The sequence below is a fragment of the Brachycentrus maculatus genome, unplaced genomic scaffold (genome assembly GCF_059751285.1).
Source record: "Brachycentrus maculatus isolate JH-2025_06_01 unplaced genomic scaffold, ASM5975128v1 h1tg000301l, whole genome shotgun sequence".
Classification (NCBI taxonomy): domain Eukaryota; kingdom Metazoa; phylum Arthropoda; class Insecta; order Trichoptera; family Brachycentridae; genus Brachycentrus; species Brachycentrus maculatus.
In genome coordinates, this window is record NW_028281052.1 from 295,219 (window position 1) to 313,435 (window position 18,217).

An 18,217-nucleotide genomic window follows, 5' to 3' on the forward strand; every position below is an offset into this window, starting at 1 on the left:
TGGAGAAAACACCTTCAGGTTTTACCTAAAAAGATCTGTTGCACAGTACAAAGTTCAATAACTGACTTGATATTTATTTTTAAAACATTTTATTGTATTCTTAAAAATTAAAAACAATATCCTGAAAATCAAGTTTTTGATGTATGACATTTTTGAAAGGAGTGAGCGGAATATAAAAATAAATGTATGTATGTTTTTATGTGTGTTTATACTGTATAGACTCCTAAACTATTCAACCGATTATGATGAAAATTACAAGAGTTATTGTGTACATGCCCGCAATGATTCCTGTAAAAAAACGGGCCCAAAAATGGGATCGGGAACAGAAATATGCATAAAACTAATTTCACATTATAGCAGTTTTCTTACACCATTTCGACATTTGGAAGTAGAAGATCTCACTTGGTTTATTTGTCAGGTTTTTGTTATAAAATAAAATTTTGTAAAAATGTGTCCTGTTTGATAGATTTGAATATGCGTACCTATACCGCTTAATCTAGGTAGGTACAATTTACGAATGCGGTCATCAAACAGAACGCATTTAAAAAATGTTTGAATTAGGAACAAAATCGCAAACGAATTGAGATTCTTTTGTTTTTTCAACTGTCAAAATGGTGAATTATAAAAAATAAGGTGAAAATAGTTTTCAAGGGCAAATAAATAATATTTGCAAAACATTTTGAAGTGAAGGTAAGTGAGAAATATTTACTTTATATATTTTTTGTTTTCCATTTAATCAGACTATGCCACAGCAATGCGTGGGCGGGTACAGCTAGTAAAAAATAAATATGAATTTACAAGTTATTTACACTAAGTTCCTAGAGGTCAGAAAAAATTGCATCATATTTGTGATGTTAATTTGCATGTATTATCACTCAGATTAATAAGTAAACTAGCTATGTACGGAATATATTTAATAAAATAGAATCACAAAGCTTAAAAGTATTCCAAATACTTGTAAAAATGATAATGTTCCACAATTAGACCATATACAGCTTATATTTTCTACTATTTTTAAGAAATAACTTTTTTTTTTAAATCTTTATTTCAGTCGAGAGAGTTGAGAGTCCCATGTTGTATCTCAAAATTTGATAAACCTAGCCATAACAATTTTGCAGATTCAATGGAATCTTATGGAATTGGAATACCCACCTTCCCTTGAATCAATGAATTAAAAAATACAAATATTAACCCCTTTGCACTCGAAAGCCGACAATATGTCGATACGGTAAATTCCCCAGTAAATCAGTTGGCGACTGTATGTCGCCACTATGTACCGTTATGTTGTTTAAATAATAAAAGGCCGGGATATGTACTAATTCAGGTATATTTCTGTCCCGCCAATTGCTCAAGGTCCTTGCTAGCATTGAGTGACTTAAAGTTTGTGAAAACTTTTATAGATCAGATGGTAGGGGACTTAAGGCAGATTCCAAGTAGGACGTCTCCTCCTTAAACTGAGGTCCGCCTGGATGGCAAACTACATGTTTTGCGTATAGGATCAAAAAGAGGCTGTGTGGTTTACTCACAGAGGAACAAAAATTAGCAAAGGCATGAGACTTATGAATTTTATGACACTTGTCCTGGGTAGCGTAGGATGCATTTGCGCTATTTTTTTGTTAGATACTAACTAACTAACTAACTAACTTACTATCACGCCGCTTCCGCAGGGGTAGGCAGAGAGAATAGAGCGCCACACCACTCTGTCCTTGCAAACATTCTTCGCCTCTTCCACGTTCATGCATCTCCTCATACATACCCGCCGATTGTTACGACTCCTAACCTGACCACTTTCAAGTATTTGGCATACCTGATCGTGCCATGTTTTTCTTGGTCTTCCTCGGCTTCTTTTCCCAATAACATTCGCCTCATAAATTTGTTTTACCGTTCTTTCCTCACTCATTCGTTCTACATGTCCAAACCATCTCAACACACCTTTCTTAATTTTATCGATAATGCTTATCTCAGCTTTGCATTCCTTCCTTATTTCTTTCTTTGTTAGATACCATACATTGAAACACTATAAAATTATAAAATAGTAACCAATTGTCTTTATTTTTCTTAAATAAGCCATTTTAAACCTTTATTTATTGGTTTTATTGTAATTTGCATAATACCCATTTCCAGTTTTTTTTTATTCTCTTCTAAAATCAACTATTTTTGTGCAAATTTGCAAAAAAATACACTCGAGTATTACTGGTATGTCATACGAAAAAAGTCTCGAGTTCAAAGGGTTAACTTTTTAAGTGCAAAAGTTCTTCTATTGTAGATAGTTCTAATAAAATATATGGTACTAAAACAGTTAAATGAAGAGAAGAAAAAAAATGTCATTTAAATTAAACTATTTGTCCGTATGTCATGTGAAGTACTTCCTTATCAATGGAATTACTAATGAATTAATTTCTCTGTATTACTTTTTTATGATTTCTACTTATCTAATGTGATGGAAAATCAACTTCACTTCTGAGTTTAATATTCTGAAGGATAAAATATTGCATCAATAATATAATATTAAATTTATTTGTTTAAAGTGTGAAGTACTCATTAAAAAAATCTATTTATGCAATGTAATCATGATAATATTATAAGTAATACCTTTATAAAATAAAGCAAATATATTTCCTATTCTTGGTATTCTACCATCCTTGTTAAAATTTAATTGACTCCATTTTATTTTTAAAATTTAATGAATTACATTTTGCCAGTTTAGGTATTTTTTTAGATGAGATTTGCTTTTATTATTTACCTTGCTTATTATGTACAAGGTTTATAATAGATCATTAAGTGGTTTTTGTTTCTTCTAACTCAATAAAAATGTTTTATTTGAATCTTTGTTAAGAACAGGAGGGATAATCTAGTGTGGGCTAATCAGGAACTTCTCGTCATTTGCTCATTGCTGGAAGGGAACCACGTAAAACTCCTCAGGAGAAGGCGGAGTGTTGACTGTCATCAACAGACATTCCGTACCACTAGAAGAGGGTTCGGCATTTTGTGTCCTAGCTTGGTGTAATGTCCTTCACCAGTTTTATCATGTATGATGCCACCTCTCATGAGAGTTCCTTATGAACTATCACGGATCCGATGTCGGATAAGTCCTTGCTCAAGTTCCTGCAACACGCCTCCTGCTGGTTTAGGTAAAACTCATAATATACGCAATAGTTGCTTTATAATTAAAACATGAGTATTTTTATGAATTTAAAAATTGAAATTGTTATTTTATTTAATTTTTTAAAAACTTTTACTTGTGAAAATACTATTTTAATTTTATTAAAATCTTTTTTGACACGTGTTTCAATGCATTCAATATCATTTTCAAACATTGTGTATTGATTGCATTGAAACACTTGCCACAATGGATCTTCATTAATTTGGTATTTAACAAGATAAATATTAAAAGAAGTAGATAGATATTGCCACAAAGTAACTGCCGAATCAATTAATGTTGTTTTTTTTATTTACATAACTTTTTTCTTATATCCTTTCTTAGATTTATTTAAAATATATTCCACGTGTTTTTTTTTTTACAGTGCAGAATACAAAATTCTAGGATTGAGAATCTTCATCCATCAGCACAATCCTTTTACTGATGTATGGATTTCCCATAATTATATATTTTAAAAAAAAATGTAATAACTCCACAGAATATATTTATCACCATTCTGTACTATACCCAAAGCTGGGTGCAAAACAGCTTGTGATTTTTTTATTTTTTGTTAAGGAATAACCTGCAAAACCTCTATTTGAGTGGTTTGCTGCAGGTAGGATAGTAAGGAGAGGGAAGGTAAATATGAAAAGTACAGCACAAACATCCAGACCAATTGAAAATAAATATTTGTTGAATTAATTTTGCAATTGGCGGGAATCAAACACGCAACCCCTGTTTGCAACCACAGTTGACCATCTACCCAACTATGCTACGGTGCCTGCCTATAAGGTAAAATTATTTTGTTCAGCTAACCATGGATGTAAAGTAATGATAATTTAGTTTTTATATACTTGCAACCTTTGCTAACTCACTAGGGATGAGTATTTTTTATGACTGCGGACCGCTGGCGACGGGATTTAATAGTTATGTTCATATAATTAAGACCTTAACAAAGAGATTGGTTTATAATGTTCATATGAAAACATTAGATAATTCCTTGTCTTGATAATTCATTGTCCCCCTTTGAAATGAAGCCAGCGCAGAAGGTAAAAATAGCCTTCCCGTCCATAAGCATCAATCGACCCAACGGGTAGAAATACCTTTCCCGTTCTTAGTGTGTTAACGACTGTACAAACTCAAAATTTAAATATTATATCATAAATAAAATAAAAAAAAACATTTATGCTTTAATATATTTATTTAAATTAAATTACAATGTATGCATATTGGAAGGTTTGAACACACAACAGTAATGTAGTCGGTCATCTTTCGGGTGATTAGTTTGGTGGTTAAGATCACGGCATCATACGGCTGCAGTGTTAATTGTGCTGTCTTTACTTGATCCCTGTAAATGATCATATTAAAATTAAAACTTACGAAATAACATTGTTATAAATCACAATATATCTCAGTATGAGTTAATTATGATGTCGACTGGTTCCAAGAAACCTCTCAAGACTAATTAATACTAAAAAGTATCTACTTAACAAATTCAAATGTTAGGCAGTTACCAGGGCCTGGGTAGGAATCACAAGTGGTATTATGCCAATAGGCAGTTGCAGACAAAGGAATCAGCGATGGTCAATAGGTGAAAACATGTTTCATAACGGACAATATGGACATTTGGATAAATCATTTGAATGGGTATTTATTAATTGTAAATAAATTTGAATTGCTTTCTTGATTTTAAGTATTTCTGAATAATTTAATTTATGCCCTTTACTGCATGTGCTTGTTTGTGTAATACATTTAGAGGTGTATTGCATGTGCTTGTTTGTGTAATACATGTAAAACATGTTTTTTTTTATTAGGCATATTATATCGGTCACTCCTTTCAACAATGTCATATATCAAAAATTGTAAATTTTCAGTTGTGCATGTTTTCGGAATGCCCAGAAAATGTACTATATCCCAGCAAAAGTGGCATATTTTGAACTTAATATTTACCCGCAACAGGGCAAAAAGTGTTGTTTTTGCATTTTGAAAAAAATGGTATTGTTTAAATATTTTTTTTTAATATACTCAATATTTTTCAAATGGAGAAAAAACCTTCAGGTTTTACCTAAAAAGATCTGTTGCACAGTAAAAAGTTCAATACGTGGCTTGATATTTATTTTTAATACATTTTATTATATTCTTAAACTTTAAAAAACGATCTCCTGAAAAATCACAATGTTACAGCTTCAAATATTAAATATTCTATATTATTAAATAAGCATAGCAAAAATATGTATTATAATCATATCCCAATACTAATCTTAAGAGTTTCACTAAAAGATATTTTATCATTTATTCCATATATTAAAATGCTCATTACTGCCTATAATAATATGTATTTATATGATAATTACAGATAAAATCTAAAAATGTACTAAGATAAAAAGTTAAGTAGTATTTCATAATTTCTATTACTTTTAAAATAATATTTACCCTTTCATTAATGTGGCATTGATGCTTGACGCATAAACAAACATCTCAGCAGGAAGTATCCTGAATGGCTCGAGGTTTACTATTTGTTTAGTAGGAGCTAAGTTAGCTATCCCGACCACGGTTGGTTCATCGGGTAGAGATCTGCAATGAAGATGGGGTATTTCAAAATTAAGTTATACAAAAAAAAAACCTTTGCTACAGCATATAAACCTAACTTATTACGCTAATTTCATTCTATAGAATGAAATTAGCGTAATAAGTTAGGTTTATACAATTATGTAAGGATATGCAAGGTAGATGTATAGAAATACATCACTCAAACCCAGACCAATTGAAAACAAATATTAATTTGGCTATTGGTGGGAATCGAAAACACTACGCCTATTTTACAGACGAGCAATTTGATTATTTGGAAATATTATTGATATGCCTACCGCAATAGTGCCAAAGTGGTATCAGACAACGCCCTTACATCTAAATCACCCTTTTGGAGAGTACTTGTCTTACGGAGCGAAACCATGTCTTGATAAAACTGTAAATAAATATACAAAAATATTATAAATGTCAAAATGTCTCAACAAAGATGGAGCTCTTTTTATATGAAGGTAATATGGAAGCCTGGATCTTCATAGGGGTTACAGCTTGACTTATGCGATGACTTCCACCATTCTGCCCATTATTAAACATTTATATTGCCTCAATTTTTTTTATTTTTTTACCTAATCAACCTTTATATAACTTTTATATACAGTACATAAAGTGCTTTCATATCTCAATTGGAACTAACTGATGAAACTACCATTTGTTTCGAAACAAAGAGTTTTGTGAAGTAAATAATTTTACACTTCTTTAAGATTTATATAAAAATTATCTTTGTTTTATTTCATGGGTTATTTGACAGCATCTTTTTTTAAGTAAAATGTCATGGGTAAAAAAGAAAAATAATCTGAATTGTGGTTTTAATGTTTAAATGCAATCACAGATGGCAGTACAAGCGCCATTTTAGAAATAAATGTTACCGGGCTTTAGTTATAATCACGGCGGGTTCATGTACGCTCATAGTCCTTTAAGGAAAGTTTTGTTTGGACGACCATGTATGGCCACACTCCAGGACAGGTTAATATATAATTCTCAGAGGATTATGTTGTGTTTTTTGGTAGAATCAAGTAATAAAAAATTGATACTTGTATGAGGAGTATTACTCTTTTTGCTTTGCTTTTCTCTTTTCTTTGTGAGTGCAATAAAGAGAAAGATGTTAAAAATATCACTTAGAAACCGAAAAACTAATGTTTGGATATGGAAAAAGACCAAGGTAAAAGTGGCTCAAAGAATCACTGAACAATGTGGCATGTATGTCTGAGCATAGATGGACGAAGAAGGTGCTTGACTGGAGGCCTAGAACAGATTGCAGAAGCGTGGGTAGGCACCAGACAAGATAGTCCGATGACATCAAGAAAGGGGCGGGCCTGCACTGGAAGAGAATTCCATCCAACAGAGAACTGCGGAAGTCCAAGGGGAGGCCTTTGTTCAATACTGGACACAAGAAGAAGGCTGAAGTAAGTTAATATGAGGAGTATGTAACATTCATACAACATACCTTGTAGTGACTCTTGGTGGCTGCTTGCTGCGCCTTGAGGTTCACAGTCCTGTAGTTGCTGGCCACGGGCAGCCAAGTCTTGTTGCCGCTAGAGAAACCTGCGTTCTTGGTATCATCCCAGTGGTAAGGTGTGCGTGCGGGGTCCCTTGAAAATTTGTAATAGTTGATGGGGTCGTCGGTGTTGCAAGCTTGTGGGTCCTGAGTCTCTTCCCAACTGACTTCCCCGTCTGTCATCGCCAATTCTTCACCCTTTAAGAAAACAAATATACATTATGTAAATTAGTTGTCTTATTGTTGTATTTGATTTTTTCTTTTCATTATTTTCATCCGACAATGCATGCAGCAGTGTTGGACAGATCTGTACATAGAATCTATGAGTGTTTTTTTTTCTTAAAAAAATTATTAAAAAGAACTCCACCGACAAGACACACAAGGTGGCTTGGTGGGTCTCTGCAAAAAAAATGCTCTAAATATGTATAAATTGTGATTTAAATACATAAATGTATATAAATAAAAAAATCCAATATCTGATGAATAAATTGTTCAAAATAATTTTACTCTACCTGGTATGTGAGTGCCACTCCGGGTAAGATAAGAGCTAACATGTTCATGATATCTGCTCTCTCAATGCCATCCCTCGAGGCCATTCTGTTATTATCGTGATTTCCATTCTAAAATACATGTAAACGATATTCAGGCTTAACAAATTTAACAATATTCTGTGTGTAAGAATGTTAAAATAATAAAAAAAACTTTAATCAAATTATATAAATAAAGACTTCTTCAAAAGATTATTTGATAACAAAAACTTAAGCTGGAAAGAAATATAGACTGAGAAATACTTTTCTCGGTCTATATTTTACAAATTATAACAGTTGTCGCTGTTTGTTAGTAAAAATACTTAAGGTTTGTATCACAAGGTTTATTTCACGACACCAGCGCAATACAACTTTATGTATGATCTACATTGGTCTCGATCCAGGGAAGAAAGTGCGGGTTGCCAACGGTTGTTTTCTAGCACACGTGCTCCAGGCAACCTGGCGGGCATCCATTGGCTGACATCATTCCCCCCACTCCTTGACATCAATATTGCCATGTTACAAAATATCTTTTAAATCAGGTAACCAACAAAGAGCTAACTATTCCTTAGGCACATCTCTACTAAGTATGATATATTTCGAATCACAGCTACATAGAAGATGGTGGGTTTTAAAATTTAAAAATATATATATCTCACATAGTTTTTAAATAATTAATCCTTCTTAATATGTCAAAAACTATGTTTTGCTATGGGGCTGTCGAGTTGAAGATGCATATTTAACTTACCACCCAGTTTGCAGTTCTTCCAGGCGGCATGTATGTCACCCATTTGTCAATCACAAACTTGATATCTCTAGCATCGGAACTCTTGTCAATGCCTCTCAGGAATTCAAAATTGAATGGGAGATTTGAACCATCGCGTTTACCGTCACCATAAAATCTCATAACCAATTTAATGTCGGAGTAGGCCTCAGTTAACATGACTCTGGGTTTCCCATCTTTTTTTTCAAATTCGTCAAGAACGGCTCTCCACTGGTACACCATATCGAATGTCGGATCTTGATCTGTAGTGTAAATATGGTTGAGGTATCCGTAGTCATCAGAGGTCAATCCTCTTATGTTAGACAAGGGTTCATCTGGATAAACTCCCCCAAAGTCTTTAGGGTCTACTTCAAACAGACTTGGTACAGCATCGATTCTGAATCCAGCAACTCCTTTATTAAGCCAGAAGCGAAGAACATCCTATGAAAATAAATTAAGATTGTATGAATATCTAGTACCTCCTATACACGGGAAAATGTTTTTGAGAATGCATATGGCGCAGGATCCGTTTTGTCTCTATATTTTGGTATTGTCTTTAATGCTTCCCATCAACCATGTATTTTTCGGTGATCTGTTTATTGTCTGCCAAATTTCTGTTTCTGTCATATGTCATGCCGCGTGTTTTAATTTTTTGTTTACTATCAATCATGGGGGCTTAAGGTGAAGTGACCTTTTTCTAATGTCGCCTGTTTTGTAATTCTCATATAGTTATAAAAACACAGCCATATGCATTTGTGAAGTCATTTGCACGTATGTACCGGCTTAGATAAGAATATTTATATAAATTTTTGAAGAAATCTTACTTTCATTTCATCTACAACTTTCTGTTCCCTGTAATTGAGGTCAGGCTGGCCAATAACAAACTGGTGAAGGTAGTATTGTCCTCTGACGGCATTGTACTCCCAAGCGCTTTTACGGAATATACTAATCTATATGAAAAATAAAAAATAATTAATACTATGCATAAATGTAATCCGGATTTATTCTGTAAAATTTGAGTTTTACCCAATTATTTGGTGGAAGACGTTTTCCAGGATTATTAGGGTCAGACTTCCCATCCGCCCACACATAATAGTTTTCATATCCTTTAGTTCTATTAGCGGACATAAGGAACCAGTCGCTTTCGTTACTACTATGATTAGGTACAAAGTCTAAAATTACCTTAATACCTGCAACGAATGAAAATAAATACAATTAATTTATTTTAAAGTTTTTTCTCTGCGCGTGTTAATTGAATGTGTAATTTTAATGCTTTTAACCTAATTTAGTTGCTTCACTTAAGAGATTCTCAAAGTCTTGCATGGTTCCATATTCAGGTTGAATTTGCTTGAAGTCTGCTATATCATATCCAGCATCATACATAGGAGATTTGTATATCGGAGATAACCAAATAGCTCCCACGCCAGCGTTCTTTATATGTGCTAGTCCTTGTGTTATACCTGTGGATGAGGAATTTCAAATTATGGTGCTTTCAAAATATTATATCAACACATGCACCACATGTGATGTGTTAAAACGTAGCATAAGAATCCAGTAGATGTTTTCATATTATACTGTACATTAGATAAAACCATTTAATAATTATTGTTTAACAATTTCCATTCTCTGTCAAGGGAAATGGAGAAAAAGACAAGTACAGAAAGAGTGTGAGCCTGTGAGAACGAAAAAAAAGTAAATAAACTACAAAAAAGGGCCAAAAACTACTTTAGAGAGAAATAAAGAGTTTCGAACCAGGCGGATGACATAAAATCAACTGTTCTAGAGCCTAAAAACTTTCATTTCTATTTTTTATTTGTTGTAACTATTGGTGGTTGATAATTTTCAACTTGATTTTTTTATTAGATTTGAGTTTTGTACTGCCATTTCCTGGTGGAACTGCAGTTCTTTTTTTTATTATATACAAACTTTTTTTATTATATTTTAAAAATACATTTTATACAATAAAGTATATACACATATTGTAGTCATAAAAGAGAAAGTGACCAAGTGATTTTTTTACAAAAACGTGATTATTGACTATTTGATATCTTACTAGCTTAATATTCCCCTGAAACATATCCCAAAGCGATTTAAAACTTGGAAGTATAATATTTTGACTTGTTAAAAATGTATAACTGCATTGATATTTATTTTCTTGCCAAGAAAAAGTGACTTAAATGGCCCTCCTGAACATTTTATATTTTTTTAGTTGGTCACTTTCTCCTGTACGTACGACTACGATATGTGCAATATGTATGGAAAAACTGTAAAATTTTATTTTAGTGATAATTTGATTTTAGTGATGATTTTGTAATATTCCATGATGACATTACCATTCAGATCTCCGATTCCATCGCCATTGCTGTCCTTGAAGGATCGAGGATAGATCTGGTAGACTACCGTTGTCTCCCACCACTTGAGTTCGCAGGAGGCCAAAGGAATGGCCAGTAAAGTCAACAAACACCCTCCAAACTTCATCGTTATGTATCGACATGTAGACTTCTACATTCAGTCTTATATAGTTTTGTAAATAATTATACAGACATCTTATCAATTTGTTTTGAAAAAAAAACTTCTTTCAAGTGTTTACTAATCGCGGAAAATTGGCTTAATTCATAAGTATCCACTTCACAGATTGTTTGACGAAATATCTCTGGGTTTCTCTGCTTATGGGAGTTATTTTTACATTTAATGCGAATAGTTTATTAAATGTAAAAATAATAAGTAGAGAAACCTAAATTTGTAAACAAGGATTTTGACACAACCTAAATATTGTGAATAAAGTAACTGGTCAAATTATAAGCTTCTTAAAAATTGAAAATCATGTTTTTAGGTATCTCCCAGTTTAAATAAAAAGTTTACTCAAATAAACCATACATGCTGCTGCAAACTTACATATGAAACAATGTGTGAATTATATGAATGTTACACTTATAAAAAGTGATCACTTCAGTCTATTGTGGGTCATAAGCCCAGTAAATACCCAGACTTCCATATTCTTCTATGAGTCCATCTATGTTGAGATGTCAAAATGTTTAAGTCCTCACTGTGATTCCAACTCCGGTACAAATCTTTGTCAATAAAGTCTATTGACACAATCCAACATAATCTGTACATTATAATAAAATATGCAGTAAAATAATGAACCTATATTATTTCATCATTGTATTTGTAAGCAGGTAAAAAGGGGTGGTTAATAAAAACAAACAAAGATAAAATATTATGTTATATTTGATTGATTACCATACCATTTAAATAATGCGTTAACATTTATGAGACAATTCGCTAAAATATAACTTTACACGACTGTACATCACAGTGATGAGAAATTGTATAAAGAAAATATTACCTCTTAGATACTAACGTGATCTATTCTTACATTAATACACACTTATATTGTTTTTTCATTGATAACTTTGTACTTTAGGAAATACACAAATTTTACATTACCTCAAAGGGTATTACAAATGTCATGCAAATATCATTCATCTTTAGTGTCATCATTCCACAACTCAAAACATATCATCTGGAAAGAAAATACATAATTGCAGACAAATGTTTTTTTCAGTCAAAAAGCTAAAGATAAAAGTTTATAAAGATCTCTTACAAAATCCAAATAAAAATACTTGTATTATTTAATTTTAGTATTGTAAAACATAGAATTTTTCGCTAGTTTTTGTTACATATTATACATACATATGATTCATTTTTACAAAGTAAATCAAAATTAACTATTCGTTAATTTCAAGTCATTTTCTTGAGTCAAATTAAAATTATAATAATAATAACAACCCTACCAATAGCGGCACGTAGTATGACGACATAATAAGAGCACTAAAAATTGTGTATAAAAACATTATTCACAGATAAATAAATACAAGCGGCATTCTCACAGACAACGAAGAGTCCACTTAAAAAGAGTAAAATTGTAATTTAATCTAAAAATATTTTGTATCGAAATGAACTCAACGTCTATGTTATAATACAATTACATATTACTAGCTTTGAACAGTGACAAGAACACAAATAACACGAGGTAATTCATTAGTATTCATAAGATCACATAGAATAAAACACGGAATGAAATTTATTGAGCTGGCTGGAAGTTGGCGGCGATCCTTGATTTTTTCTTTTTAGGTTTTTTCTTGGATGAATTTTCTGCATTTGTTACCTGAAACATATATTGCGACAATTAGAAATCCGGAATACATACTTGTGTTAGAAATAACACTCAGATAAATAAATGACACTTTCTATAATCAATATTTGAGGCACAAAACTTTGTGATTTTTTTTTTTCGTGAAACTTATTATTTATTAAATATTATTTATCTTATTATGACTCAAACTTTTTTGTTTGCTTGGAAAATGTCAACATAAAACATAATTATTTTACCTAAGTTGTAATAAGATACAAGGTAATTTTATAACAAAATTAATTTCCATGTATCGTATTATCTATTTTTAAATCGAATTAGCTTGGAAAATACCACATTTCTTTAAATGAATTTGACACGTTTTTCAATACATTCTGGATCATTATTAAACACCGGAACAAAAATACAGTGATTTCACAATGGATTTCAAGAAAAAGTGGCACAAAACAAATAAAATTTAAATAAAAAATGCATAGATTACCATAAAGTGACTGTTTAATTTTTTGTTATAAGATGTAATGGTGCAAATGGTGTCACCTCATAATTTTATATAATTTATTTAAATAATATCTCAAGTTGTTGTAAATATAAATACATTTCTAATGTGTTCCTCATTGAGAGATCCTGTGTTGCCATATATTTTTTTTACCCAATATATGCATTAAAAAATAGAACTACAAGAATTTTGAATTTGAACTTTGTCTTTGCATCTTTCAGAATTGTTTAAATTTGTGATAATCTTAAGTTAATATATTAATTAAATCATACATTAAATATTAAATTAGCAAATAAGTGGCTTTAACATCTTAGGAACATATATTTTTATGATTGGCTTTTTTGTTGTTGTTTTTTAAATAGAGAAATTATGCAAAAAATATGTTAAAAAAAAAATGAAACAGAGCAAGTATGAACATAAAATAGTGTTATCCAAGGTATTAATGATATACATATGTAAAACAAAAATGTTTTTTTTTATGACTGGAGTTTAGTGCGTTAATTATCAATACCAAAATTATATTTTTTTTAAACTAATTTCTAAAAAAGGCATCCGAGAACATTCCTCTAGTTGTGTAGCATGTAATGTCAGTACGTTTGTAAATAAACCACTCATACCCTTGTTAGTACATAATACTACCTAATGATTTTCCCCTAAAGTAATTCAGTAACTATATGTGCCTATTTTGCTGAAATACAGGTATGTAGTAATTTAAAATGATGATGCTCATCAATTAGGTTTTGTAAATACCAATGAGGTTTATTGTTAGAGAACCTGTTTTAATCGAGGCGGATACAATAGACTAAAAGTTGTGGAAGGCATACTAAGAGATGGATCTTGAATTTAAAATAATTTTTGTGTGTTCAATTGTCAAAATATGAAAAGGTTATATTTTGAGCAAATGACGAATGGTAAATCGAGTGAATGGGTGTTGTGAGACACACAGAAACCTGGCAGGGGTGGGCGACTTCATCTTATAAGAAAGGAGAGAAGTCTCTTGCATTGAAGGCCTTTATTGCAATTGTTGGGGGAACCACAGAACGTTTTATAAAAAACCAAAAAGCGAGAATTGCGAAATGTCGTCCATACCGGGACCACACAACAACAGTTCTGAAATCAAATCCGCACAAATATTGATTTACATACTAACCCAACTCCCATCGTCACAATGCGCAACATTCGTACTTTATTTATTTTTAGGCGCATCGATTTGCAGAAAACAAACACACAAATTTTATTTAAATTATCATAAAACGAACTAATTAACTGGCAGAGAGAATTCCCTCTATTGAATGCCACACAATTCTGCTTTTGCAAATAATTCTTGCCTCTCCCACATTCATGCCACTCCTCACACATAGCCGTCAATTATTCCAACCCACAAAAGTATAGTTGAAATACTTGATCATGCCAAGTTTTCCTCCATCTTTCCCTGTTCCTATTTCCAGGTAAATTCGGCTCATTTGTTTTACTCTTTTTTCTTCACTCATTTGATTCACATGCTAAAACCATCACAACACACTTTCCTTAATTTTATCCATAATGCTTATCTCAGCATTGCATTCTTTACATGTATCACCATTCCAACATCTATCATACATCTTTTTACCGCACAAGAGATTGCATTTTAACTACATTCAGTCTCCTTGAATCCTTCTTTTGGCAACTCCATGCTTCACTTTCATTTATGAGATTTGGTACCAGGACTCCGCTGAAAGGCTTTTATTTGCCATAACTGATTTTAGTGCACCATTCACTCTGTTCCCAGCATTCATTCTTCTTCCTATATCTTTGTCAGTCTTTCCATCCCTAGAGAACATACTTCCATTTAAAAAAAAATAATCATAGTAATATTAATCAAGGTTACTATATAAATGTTTACTTAATACTTCACAAGTTGTTATAAATAAGATTATATTTATAATGTGCTCTTGATAAGTTAGCAAATATGCAGATAAGGGAATATTGAAGATTGTTGCAAAACGTTAACCCTTCCTCTCCGCTGATGTGTAACTAGTACACATTGCTTGTAATAACTTTAATATCTCCATAAATATAATAAGTTCAAAATTTAGGTATTCCTCTATAATACATTAACGCATTGAAAGATTTTTTTTAAACAAATACTACTTATTAATAGATTTATATTATCCACTGACACTTCGTGATGGAATTGCATTTTTAATTTATTATTAGATTAAAACCAATATTTTTAGCTTTTCCACTTTTTTATTTGACCAGCGACCGGGTTTCGTCGTTACCGACATCATCAGACTGGTGAGAGGCTATACAAATTGTTATGTTATATATAAAAGAAGGCAGGAGTTGATAACCATGATTTGATATAATTTTATGAGAAATTAATTTAATTTGAGTGAATTTAAGTATTGTATGATATTTAAAATATTTTTAATAAAGGTTTTTTTTGTATTGAAAGCACGATTTTATATAAAATTATAATAGATTTGCATTTTTTGTAAATGAATTTAAATTATGTAACGAGGTATCAGGAAATGCTGGTTGACGGCTCCTTCCACTAAGCTGTGGTTGTCCGGGGGGAGTCCGAAGTTCTCTGAAATGTAAATTTCCCGGCAGTCATTTCTTATCGACAAGACATTAAGGCATCTATTGTTTCTTTTCTGTTCTATTTTGAAGTCTCTGTAATGAGAGCTTTATATAATTGAGATGTTGCAAGTCTCTTTTGTTTTTTCCTAATTAATTGATCAATTAAACCACATTCATAACCGTTATTGGAGGCTATCGTCTTTATGATATTGAGTTCAGAGTTGTAATTATCATTATTTAATGGGACATACAACAGCCTATGAATTAAACATTTATAACAATGGGACATATTTAATGGGACATACAACAGCCTATGAATTAAACGTTAAATTCATAGGCTGTTGTATGTCCCATTAAATATGTCCCATTGTTATAAATGTTTAATTCATAGGCTGTTGTATGTCCCATTAAATAATGATAATTACAACTCTGAACTCAATATCATAAAGACGATAGCCTCCAATAACGGTTATGAATGTGGTTTAATTGATCAATTAATTAGGAAAAAACAAAAGAGACTTGCAACATCTCAATTATATAAAGCTCTCATTACAGAGACTTCAAAATAGAACAGAAAAGAAACAATAGATGCCTTAATGTCTTGTCGATAAGAAATGACTGCCGGGAAATTTACATTTCAGAGAACTTCGGACTCCCCCCGGACAACCACAGCTTAGTGGAAGGAGCCGTCAACCAGCATTTCCTGATACCTCGTTACATAATTTAAATTCATTTACAAAAAATGCAAATCTATTATAATTTTATATAAAATCGTGCTTTCAATACAAAAAAAACCTTTATTAAAAATATTTTAAATATCATACAATACTTAAATTCACTCAAATTAAATTAATTTCTCATAAAATTATATCAAATCATGGTTATCAACTCCTGCCTTCTTTTATATATAACATAACAATTTGTATAGCCTCTCACCAGTCTGATGATGTCGGTAACGACGAAACCCGGTCGCTGGTCAAATAAAAAAGTGGAAAAGCTAAAAATATTGGTTTTAATCTAATAATAAATTAAATACTACTTACTTATCAGGCACAATATAAAGATATTTTGCGAGAATTTGGAAAAAATTTACATGGGTTTATTCATGCTAAAAAAAACGCTATGCGACGCTATTCACATCTCACTTATTTTACTTTACTTGGTTATATAGGAACGCGAGATATGCCATCTCAGTTGTGCTTCTAGTAATGGACTGAGTCGAGACTTGCGTCAGCAGTAGCTTACGGGCAGCCAATCAAGGTAGTTGTCTCGCTCGTTTGTACAAAGTTTCGATCCGATCTGTACAAAGTTTTTTGGCATATCGCGCTCTACCAAAGTAAGCAAATAGAATGCTTATAAGCGTCTTCCGCTGTCTACAAACAATATGCTAAAGACGCTTTTAAGACAGGTGCTACGGCGTAGTTGGGTAGACGCTCTACTGCGAAACTGGCGTCGAAGGTTCGATTCTCGCCAATTGCTAAATAAATTCAAGAAAGATTTATTTTCAGTTGGTCTGGGTGTTTGGGATGTGTTTTTCACATTTACCTTCCCTATCATTACTATCCTACCTGCAGAAAGCCTCTAAAAGTAAGAGGCTTTGCAGGTTATTCCTCAAAAAAATATGTAAAATAAGCATTTCCAGCAAACAATGTGTTAAGATTTTTGAAACAGAAAAGGTTATGTATATTTGTTCATTAACACATTGTAGTCGGGCGCTTCGAACAATAGACTCTAGCCTGTAGCAGATGTTTTTCGCGATTACCGCAAAAATATATTACTTTCTTAAAATTGACACAATATCAAAACCAAATAATATTTTCGATTGAAATTTTCAAAGAAATCATATATGACATTTGATCATCAAAAATAAATTATAATCATAATTTTTAATTAAGTATTCCGTATTTCACAATTTTAGAAGCATTGTAAACTCTAAAAAATAGTCTTCTCCTCCGAGGTATCATTCCCTATACAATGCTAATATATTCAAATAATAAAATACCAAACAGTAACAGTGCGAGGGGTATGAAAAATAGTCCAATACGTGAAATGACTCAATCTAAACTGGAGATTGAGATCGCATAAAAACTCTAGATTTCTGGCGACGCCTTTACAAGCGGCACACTAGCCAATCCGGACAAGGCATCTCAAATAACGTCGACAGACTGTCGCCTAGCACCCAAGTAGCAAATTACCCTTCAACGCGTTCGACAGTCGACAAAAACGGCATTTGCCGTGTCCCGACGACAACGTGTTAATATTGTGCTCATGTCATATATGTACTACTTTAAGTAAATGTTATTTGGCAATTGACAATAAAATTAAATCCATACCTGAGCAGCTACAAGTGGAACATTTGGCACTTCCCTTGTTGGTTCAATAACCGAGTTAACTTGATCAACTTTGTTATAATTTTTCTTATAATTTTTGTTGCCAATGGGAGCGCTGCTTCTAAAATATGAAAAAAAAGGTATTCAACAAAAATAATTG

At 31.9% G+C, this 18,217-nt stretch overlaps 2 protein-coding genes across 4 annotated transcripts in view; both read right to left on the reverse strand.

The window, feature by feature from the left end:
- Positions 1-4,342: 4,342 nt before the first annotated feature.
- Positions 4,343-10,988, reverse strand: LOC148304846 (maltase A1-like). The gene is made up of 10 exons (XM_088267652.1): positions 10,844-10,988; positions 9,791-9,970; positions 9,537-9,700; positions 9,335-9,460; positions 8,496-8,951; positions 7,733-7,840; positions 7,170-7,418; positions 6,007-6,104; positions 5,573-5,713; positions 4,343-4,487 (listed from the first exon to the last, which is right to left on the reverse strand). The coding sequence occupies exons 1-10, from the start codon at positions 10,986-10,988 to the stop codon at positions 4,343-4,345; spliced, it is 1,812 nt and encodes a 603-aa protein (XP_088123778.1).
- Positions 10,989-11,721: 733 nt separating this feature from the next.
- LOC148304847 (5'-3' exoribonuclease 1-like) overlaps positions 11,722-18,217 on the reverse strand; it is a 38,364-nt gene continuing 31,868 nt past the window's right edge. The window contains exons 31-32 of one of the 3 annotated variants that reach the window (XM_088267609.1): positions 18,061-18,178; positions 11,722-12,681 (exon numbers count right to left, since the gene is read on the reverse strand). In XM_088267609.1, coding sequence (XP_088123735.1) covers positions 12,598-12,681; positions 18,061-18,178 — 202 coding nt within the window. In that variant the 3' untranslated portion in view covers positions 11,722-12,597. The remainder of the gene's footprint in view (positions 12,682-18,060; positions 18,179-18,217) is intronic. The other 2 variants (XM_088267608.1, XM_088267610.1) reach the window with 2 other exon arrangements.

Bases quoted from the DNA above. Each gene is read 5' to 3' on its own strand.
- LOC148304846 (XM_088267652.1), bottom strand. From the start codon at position 10,988: ATGAAGTTTGGAGGGTGTTTGTTGACTTTACTGGCCATTCCTTTGGCC. The intron at 9,701-9,790 runs GTTAAAAGCATT...CATTCGTTGCAG, and splicing joins AAGTGAAGCAACTAAATTAG to GTATTAAGGTAATTTTAGAC. The intron at 6,105-7,169 runs GTATGTTGTATG...ATTTATTTACAG, and splicing joins CCACCAAGAGTCACTACAAG to TTTTATCAAGACATGGTTTC.